Below are 9,798 nucleotides of genomic sequence, written 5' to 3'. Positions count from 1 at the left end.
AAAAAATTTGTATTTTCTTTTAAATTATTAAAAAACGTAATAATATTACTATTTTGTGCTTTATTTCGAATTATACGTTATTTTTTTCATTTCAGACTAATTATGAGTAATGGGGAAAAGAGATAATGTAATACTGAGGGACAATTGCTGTGTGTGTGTGGTCCCGTGAACAGATTGCTACCATAGTGACTTCATCAGGGCCCAGTCATTAATTGTAGGCAAAGAAAGATATGTTTTTCGTCGTATATTCTATAGGTCAAAGAAATGTCATTGTAGAATAAAGAAAAGGCAAATTGTAGGGAGTTTAGTAAATACAGTTTTAAAAATACGCTATGGGATGGTGAAAATTCTTAAATAAATCATAAAAAAGGTATGAAAAAAGTAGTCATTGCTTTGTTAAACTTCATTCTTTTATTAATTATTTTTTAACAAAATCACAATTTTATAGAACGAGCTGATTTTCAGACAAAACTTGTCGGGTATGGGTATTAAAACAAAAAAATTGTGTGACAGAATATAATGGAACATCATTATTGTAACATACAATACAGTCCAGCAAGAAAAAAAATGAGCGGTGCTGCCCCTACCACTCGGGTCTCTACTGGACCAATTTCAGGTGAAAAAAATGTATAACTAGAGGCCACTCTACAAAAACCGTATTCACATGGGACTTTGGGTGCTCTTCCGAAAAAATAGTCTATTGACCACAACTTCTTGAGAAGAGAAAAATGGAGGCACTCACCAGTCTTCCACAAAGATTCCTTTATTATTATTATTGTGAGCAGCTCACACGAGCTTCGGCTCCCACTCCCCCCGCCATGAATTTTATCTGGAGTTGGTGTTAATAAAGGAATCTTTGTGGAAGACTGGTGAGTGCCTCCATTTTTCTCTTCTCAAGAAATTATTGTAACATAGTATACTCTGGGCCAAATAGAAAGTGGTCAGAGTTGGTATCAGCATAGTACTGGCTGGTAGGTCGGTGATACCGTTGGTCATGCTGCAGTGGCGGTGTTGGTGTTGGTGGTGGTGGTGGAGGTGGAGGTCTCACACTCCGTGTGATACCTGTTACAATGTCCGCTAGGGGGGCAATTGGTGCAGGTTCCTCGAACGCGTCCAAAAGGGCATGGATAGAGCTCATAAATTTGCTCAGTCTTTCCGGTGCCAATAACCGTGCCTTGTTGGCTATAGTAGACCCAAAAAGATCAAGATAATCCTCTTTGGCAGATTTGTTCAGAAGATCAATGGTCTCATTGACCCTTTTTATGGTTTTATCTTCTTTTTTTTTGTTTAATTTTTTTTTGGGGGGTGGGACGGTTATTGGCACCGGAACAACAGAGGTTCCTTGGGTTATTGGCACATCACTTTGGTCAGCCAAAGATGCTGAACTGGAACATATTCCCGAAGTGCCTGCGACAACAGGGATAGAGTCTGTTGAACCCAAAACAGATGTGTCATCTGCTGACTCTGATGTATCTTGTGTTGAGTCCTCTACGGGGTCAGGAGCTTGAATGTTCCCTTCAGTGCTGTGAAAAAAAAGGAATTTTTAAGTTTGATACATTACATTATATTCATCATTACTGCATTCACGTTATTGTTAACAAATTACCTCCTCAAAGTCCTGCTGGTGATCAAGAAACTTAGCTCCTCATACAGGCTCAAGTTCCCTTTGACCGGGGAAGACCCGCTTTTGGACTGGCTGCTCAGAATTTTTTGGAAGCGGTCTCGCACTGAGCGCCACCGCTGTTTGACCTCTTTACCTAAAACAATAAAATAATATGATCATTACATTCCCTTGAAAAAAATTTTTTATGCAAGGTGTAAAAATAATACTTACTAATTTGCTGCTGCAGGGTACTGTTGTAGCCATCATAATGCGGATAGAGGTCACGTACAATCCTCATCCAGCAGTTATCCCGTGCATATTTATCTTTGTATGCCTCATCGGCCGGGTCCCATATGGCGGGCATGTCCCTTATCTATAATGGATAACAAAATGTAATTAAAAACCTTCCTCAGATTAAAAAAAGGACTAATCAAAAAAATTTTTTTAGACATTGTAGACACACCGACATGTGAGATATATATATATATATATATATATATATATATATATATATATACATGTGTAGACCCATAGAGAGAGCGTAGGGCGGATATTAACCACAAGATGTAGCATGGTTTAGGAAACCCCCCGGAATCATAACCCAAAAAAAACGATCCGGTGGAAAAAAACGGATCCTGCAAATGTGCTCGCAGGATTTGTTTTTTACCCATAAACTTGTAGGCTACTTTCACACAAGCATTTTTTTCAATACATTGCAATGCGTCGTTTACGGGAAAAAACGCATCCTGCAAAGTTGTCTGCGGGATGCGTTTTTGCCCCATAGACTAACATTGGCGACGCATTGACACACAATGTTGTGGCGGTCCGTGGCTGGAATCAATGGTGGCGCCATGTTGCGTTTGGAGACCCCTGATGTGCCTAAACAGTGGAAACCCCTCAATTCTACCTCCAACACTAACCCCCCCACACCCCTAACCCTAATCCCAACTGTAGCCATAACCCTAATCACAACCCTAATTCCAACCCTAACCCTAAGGCTATGTGCCCACGTTGCGAATTTGTGTGAGATTTTTCAGCATCATTTTTGAAAAATCCGCGGGTAAAAGGCACTGCGTTTTACCTGTGGATTTACCGTGGATTTCCAGTATTTTTTGTGCGAATTTCACCTGCGGATTCCTATTGAGGAACAGGTGTAAAACGCTGATGAATCCGCACAAAGAATTGTCATGCTGCGGAAAATACAACGCAGCGTTTCCGCACGGTATTTTCAGCACCATGGGCACAGCGGATTTGGTTTTCCATAGGTTTACATGGAACTGTAAATCTGATGTAACTCTGCTGCGCAGCCAAATCCGCACCGTGTGCATATAGCGTAAAGGTATGTGCACACACTGCGGAAAACGCTGCGGATCCGCAGCAGTTTCCCATGAGTTTACAGTTCAATGTAAACCTATGGAAAACAAATATCGCTGTACACATGCTGCAGAAAAACTGCACGGAAACGCAGCAGTTTACATTCCGCAGCATGTCACTTCTTTCTGCGGATTCCGCAGCGGTTTTACAACTGCTCCAATAGAAAATCTCAGTTGTAAAACTGCAGTGAAATGTGCAGAAAAACCGCGGTAAATCCGCCATAAATCCGCAGCGGTTTAGCACTACGGATTTATCAAATCCGCAGTGGAAAAATCCGCAGAGGACCAGAATATATGTGCACATACCCTAACCCTAACCCGAGCCATACCCCTAGCCCTAACCCTAGCCCTAACCCTAGCCCTAATCCTAGCCCTAACCCTAGCGCTAACCCTAGCCATAACCCTAGCCCTAACCCTAGCCATAACCCTAGCCCTAACCCTAGCCCTAACCCTAGCCCTAACCCTAACCCTAAACCTACCCCTAACCCTAGCCATAACCCTAGCCCTAACCCTAACCCTAGCCCTAACCCTAGCCCTAACCCTAGCCATAACCCTAACCCTAATCCTAGCCCTAATCCTAGCCCTAACCCTAGCCCTAATCCTAGCCCTAACCCTAGCGCTAACCCTAGCCCTAACCATAGCCCTAACCCTAACCCTAGCCCTAACCCTAACCATAACCCTAGCCCTAACCCTAACCCTAGCCCTAACCCTAGCCCTAACCCTAGCCATAACCCTAACCCTAATCCTAGCCCTAACCCTAGCCCTAACCCTAGCCCTAATCCTAGCCCTAACCCTAGCGCTAACCCTAGCCATAACCCTAGCCCTAACCCTAGCCATAACCCTAGCCCTAACCATAGCCCTAACCCTAACCCTAGCCCTAACCCTAACCCTAGCCCTAACCCTAGCCCTAACCCTAGCCATAACCCTAACCCTAATCCTAGCCCTAACCCTAGCCCTAACCCTAGCCATAACCCTAGCCCTAACCCTAGCCCTAATCCTAGCCCTAATCCTAGCCCTAACCCTAGCCCTAACCCTAACCCTAGCCATAACCCTAACCCTAGCCCTATCCCTACCCCTAACCCTAGCCATAACCCTAGCCCTAGCCCTAACCCTAACCCTAACCCTAACCCTAGTGGGGGAAAAAAAAAATTCTTTATTTTTTTATTGTTCCTACCTATGGGGGTGACAAAGGGGGGGGGTCATTTACTATTTTTTTTATTTTGATCACTGAGATAGTTTATATCTCAGTGATCAAAATGCACTTTGGAACGAATCTGCCGGCCGGCAGATTCGGCGGGCGCACTGCGCATGCGCCCGCCATTTTGGAAGTTGGCGGCGCCCAGGGAGAAGACGGACGGACCCCGGGAGGAAGGAACGGTAAGCATGATGAGGTAGGGGGGAGTACGGGGGGGAGCGGAGCGCGGGGGGGTGGATCGGAGCGCGGGGGGGTGGATCGGAGCGCGGGGGGGAGTGATCGGGCACCGGGGGGTGGATCGGAGCACGGGGGGGGGGGGTGGATCGGATCATGGGGGGGTGATTGGAGCACGGGGGGGTGGATCGGATCACGGGGGGGTGATTGGAGCACAGGGGTGAACGGACAAGAGTACGGGGGAGCGGAGCACAGGACGGAGGGGAGCCGGAGCAGTGTACCGGTGGCTTGGGGGGGATCGGTGGGGTGGGGGCACATGTTATATGTTGTGTTTGTGTTTTTAACCCATTGTAGTCAGTCGCCTGACGATGGGACAACTCTCCCATCATCACATTTCGATGGGAGAAGTAGTCCCACCCGACGAATGACTACAATGAGTCACTACTGACAGAGAGACAGACACACAGACCGACACACACACACAGACCGACACACACACACACAGACACTACATACCATTTCCACCATGCGCTTCACATCGATCCCCATCCGACGGTACGACTCCATTTTCACTACACTCCGCCCACACACTTCCTCCACATCACTGACGTCACTTCCGTCTGCTGCGGTTTTGACACCCAAATCCGCATAAAATCTGCAGATGGTTATTACATCTGCAGTTTTTATGCGGATTTGACCCACAAAATGGGAGCCTATGGGTGCAGAAACGCTGCAGAACTGCACAAAAGAAGTGACATGCACTTCTTTGAAATCTGCAGCGTTTCTGCACGGATTTTTCTGCACCATGTGCACAGCTTTTTTTTTTTTCTATTGATTTTCATTGAATTGTCACTCACAGTGCAGTTCTGCAGCGTTTCTGCTGCAGAAAAAAACGCTGCAGAACTGCACTAAATCTGCATCGTGTGCACATACCCTAATAGTTTTAGTGAATAAATACTAAGGAAAAGAAAGGTGAACCCTAAATGTAGTCCACAGGCTCCATCCAACCAATCTCTAAAACTGAAATAAACCTGTTACAGATAAACATACTACAATCCATAGTTTTAGTTGGTGCGAGTCTTGATTGAATATTTATACAAACAGAATAAATTTTAGAGTTTTTTAATTTCTTCCAAACCAGTGAGTAAAATGAATGTCACAGTCAATTCATTTTCTGCACGGTTATCTTACACTAAATCTGTGAGATCGGCATCAAAAGAAGCTGTATTTTGCTTTAGATGCTGGAGTTAGACAGATGTAAGATGATTCTCTCTATCATACTCTTTCTTACATGCAAAAAATATATATTATTCATATCGCCACATCTGTAACATTTCGAACTATATAATTACCACTTTATCTAACTCACACAGTGAATATTGTAATAATTTACAAAACATGACAGAATTTTGCTCATCCCGCCTCCCGAAAAACTGAAACAAAGCGTTATGACAAAGTTAAAAGTATTTCAAAATACTTACAAATAATATGTCAACTCATCCTTCAAATAAAAGCCCCATACAGCACACCTGATGAAAGCAAAATAGGAGGTTTAGCTCTCAGAATATGATGACATGAAAGCAATTTTTTTTGTTTTGTTCTGTAAAAGGAGTAAAAAAATATCAATTTGGTATAACATTAATCAAATTGAATGCCAAGAGTTTTATATGGAAGTTTTAAGTGGAACTGTAAGCAGGATATACATAAATCCCTGCAGTTCGTGGTATATTGAAGAGCAGTGGGATACCTAGAATAAGCCCCTGCTAGAGGTCAATAGCCTTGTGTGTGTTTTTTCATCACATTGTGGAGTGGAGGGATAGCTAAGATAAGCCCCCCTGCACATGTGATAGCCGACTGTTGGCCTAAAGTCATCCCGATCCGTGACGTAGGGGTGACGGTCACGGTGTGAATCGTGAATCTCCGTAAGGAGAAACGATACTCCTTAGACCCCAGTCCAGAGCCTCTCACCTAGCCAAATTAGTTCTCATGCTTCGCACTGACGTGGGCCAACAGCCCGAAACACCGTGTCTGCAAATTGAGATACTAATTTGGCTTTTATCCTAAGTCATATTGCACGACTCGTTAAAGAGTTGATTGTGACTTGTAGGATCGCTACTTCCAACAGGTGGCGCTATAGAGTTTAAGTCCTCTTTTTTCAGAAGAGGCAATTTGCATATTATATTTCCCAGAGGAGCATTCCATGGCGAATAAGCCTCCTTACCTTGACAAGCCAGAGATGGTATGTCACTCTCCACAAGGAGAAACGATACCCCTTAGACCCCAGTCCAGAGCCTCTCACCTAGCCAAATTAGTTCTCATGCTTCGCACTGACGAGGGCCAACAGCCCGAAACACCGTGTCTGCGAATTGAGATACTGATTTGGCTTTTATCCCAAGTCATATTGCAAGACTCGTTAAATAGTTCATTGTGACTTGTAGGATCGCTACTTCCAACAGGTGGCGCTATAGAGTTTAAGTCCTCTTTTTTTCAAAAGAGGCAATTTGCATATAAGAGTTTTATATATCATTTATCCAACATGGTAAACATTGTTAAAACTTTGTTCCACAAAAATTAGATGAAATATTGCTTTATTTTTCTTTTTATGAAATTCAACAGAAATATCATCTTTAACCCCTAACGCCCCATTACTAATATATCCGTCATGGAGTGAGTCAGGGTCTTTGGAGCGGGCTCAGAAGCGGAGGCCGCTCCACAGAGGGCAAATGCCAGCAATATTATAAAGCTAAAATCTGCCTAAATTGCTCACAGTGGTATATCAGTGTGGCGATCTGGCCTGGATGTCAGTTCGTGTGGGAATCTGCTTTGCTATGAACCAATGGTTTTTTTTGACACCCAGGGGCTCCTCTGTCATCTTCTCTGTGATGTCCAGCCAGCATGTGGCTGGTCATCATAGGAGGCAGTGATTTTTAGTATGCTATGGTATTGCTGTATATAGTAGAAGCAATCAGCCGATTCAAAATTCAAGACCACTAAGGGGTTTAACAAATAAAGTAAAGAAAAAAGTTTTTTTAAAAATTATTATATGTATTTAAATTTTGTAAAACTTTTTTTGTTACGTTTTTTGATACAGATGCTTCATACAGAAACACCTATATATATTAATTTGAATCACCTTTTCCCCAGTTAAAAATAAAGAAACGTAAAAAAAATATTTGATATCAACGTGTTCAGTAAAGTCTGATATATGAAAATATAAAATTAAGTAAAAACTGTGTTTTTGGATACCAGAACTCCACAAGAAATGCAATAAGAAATTATCAAAGTATCATATAAACTTCAAAATAGTATCAAAAACACCTCAGGTTACCAAACAAAAATTGTGTTTTTTTATCTTACCTCCATTCAGCTCTGCTCTTCTGGGCAGGGCTATATACATGTGTCACCATCTAGAGATCTACTGTTAATAGTAGTTTGATACATATGCTTCTAATGCACTAAGACTGCCACAAACCACACATCTCGGGCCCACGACCAACATGTGGCTTTCAAGCAACAGGTTGGGGACCACTGTGCCAATTCTGCACAACTTTATAAAGCTTCGACCATCATTTTGTTGAATCATAGAGGGCAATGCCAAATGGTAAAAAATATAATATGTTTGGGAAAGCAGAGATTATCATGATGTGTGGACTGGACTCACTGGAACTGGACTTTATACAACCCTTACAGGTGAATGCTACCATCAACCTCACCACCATTTTGCTCCTTAAGGTACCGTCACACTCAGCAACTTTCCAACGATCACGACCAGCGATACGACCTGGCCGTGATTGTTGGAAAGTCCTTGTGTGGTCGCCTGAGAGCTGTCACACAGACAGCTCTCCAGCGACCAACGATGCCGAAGTCCCCGGGTAACCAGGGTAAACATCGGGTTACTATGCGCTTAGTAACCCGATGTTTACCCTGGTTACCATTGTAAATGTAAAAAAAAAAAAAATACTCACATTCAGGTGCCTGTCACGTCCCCGGCGTCCACTTCCCTGCACTCCTCCTGCATCCTGTGTAAGCGCCGGCCGGCCATAAAGCAGAGAGGTGACGTCATCGCTGTGCTCTGCTTTATGTCCGGCCGGCGCTAACACAGGATGCAGGAGGAGTGCAGGGAAGAGGACGCCGGGGACGTGACAGGCACCGGAATGTGAGTATGTGGTTTTTTTTTTTACATTTACAATGGTAACCAGGGTAAATATCAGGTTACTAAGCGCGGCCCTGCGCTTAGTAACCCGATATTTACCCTGGTTACCAGTGAACACATTGCTGGATCGGCGTCACACACGCCGATTCAGCGATGTCAGCGGGTGATCCAGCGACAAAATAAAGTTCTGGACTTCTAGCTCCGACCAGCGATGTCACAGCAGGATCCAGATCGCTGCTTCGTGTCAAACACAACGATATCGCTATCCAGGACGCTGCAACGTCACGGATCGCTATCGTTATCATTGTAATGTTGTTCAGTGTGAAGGTACCTTTATGGTACTGTCCTATCTGTGCTCCTTTGTCTCATCCAGATCCTCACAAACAAAAGATAGTAATACTTATCTCACCACTAACTTTGTCCATCTGCTTCTCCATTGTGTCGGGAGGTCCTTTGCTACTGTTTCTTTCCCCTTTCCTTTTTGCAAACATGCTCTGCTTCTTTACTCCAGGCTAGAACTTCCAGGATTACCTGGCCATTTATATGTCATCCTTGCCTGGTGTGCACTGTGATGGCCTGGAGTACAGGGATGTCTAGGACCTACTGTAATCATACCGGAATTACCGGTGTGGAATGAAGAGGCAAAAGAAGATGGGTTCCTCGATGGAAGGGGAAAAGAAGAGGCATGGAAGATCGGATGGGAGGGACAGAGGGACATGTGAGTGGTGAGGAAAGTCTTCAGATCAAAAGAGTCTGCACAGCACTGCCATCGGGGCACCCACAGCGGCATGCCACACTTTGGAACACCCACTCATCCCAGACTGCGGCAACGCTCCACTCTTGCCTCCTTCACCAGCGACCCTGGGACCCCCACTTCACTGCAGCCACCACCCCGATAAGCAATAAGAAGCATGGATTATGAGAGGCACCATCATTTTATTAAAAAAAAGTTTTTTTCCTATTTTTCTCCTAAAAAAATTGGGGTGCATCTTATAATAGAGAATAATGGAAATTCAATTTGCATCAAATAACTTTGATGCTAACCAATTTTGTAAAATCCACGTGCTTTGCTGATTTTGAAACTCGGCAGATCTACTCAACAAAAAATCTGATTTAAACAATTAGTCATTTTCGGATGGCACAACCCTTATCTATTCTAGGTCAGATAAGTTTGTTGTCCCTACTTGTTTTTTTCATTTCTCCAGCAATGATAATGTGCCATACAGGCCAATGTGATCAAAGCAATCATTCACTGGCCACATTTCCAGTTATAGTAACTTCACTTCTAAACTAAAGTAAT

At 43.6% G+C, this 9,798-nt stretch overlaps 1 protein-coding gene across 1 annotated transcript; it reads right to left on the bottom strand.

Moving 5' to 3' along the window:
* Positions 1–901: 901 nt before the first annotated feature.
* On the bottom strand, positions 902–2,320 carry LOC138657340 (uncharacterized). Its single transcript, XM_069745079.1, has 3 exons — positions 1,835–2,320; positions 1,607–1,757; positions 902–1,523 (listed from the first exon to the last, which is right to left on the bottom strand). Exons 1-3 carry the CDS (start codon positions 1,965–1,967, stop codon positions 902–904), a joined length of 906 nt encoding a protein of 301 aa, XP_069601180.1. The 5' UTR covers positions 1,968–2,320.
* Positions 2,321–9,798: the final 7,478 nt, after the last annotated feature.

The sequence above is a fragment of the Ranitomeya imitator genome, chromosome 1 (genome assembly GCF_032444005.1).
Source record: "Ranitomeya imitator isolate aRanImi1 chromosome 1, aRanImi1.pri, whole genome shotgun sequence".
Classification (NCBI taxonomy): Eukaryota; Metazoa; Chordata; class Amphibia; order Anura; family Dendrobatidae; genus Ranitomeya; species Ranitomeya imitator.
Note: the sequence above shows the minus strand (reverse complement) of the source record. Positions and strands in the feature narration are given on the sequence as shown.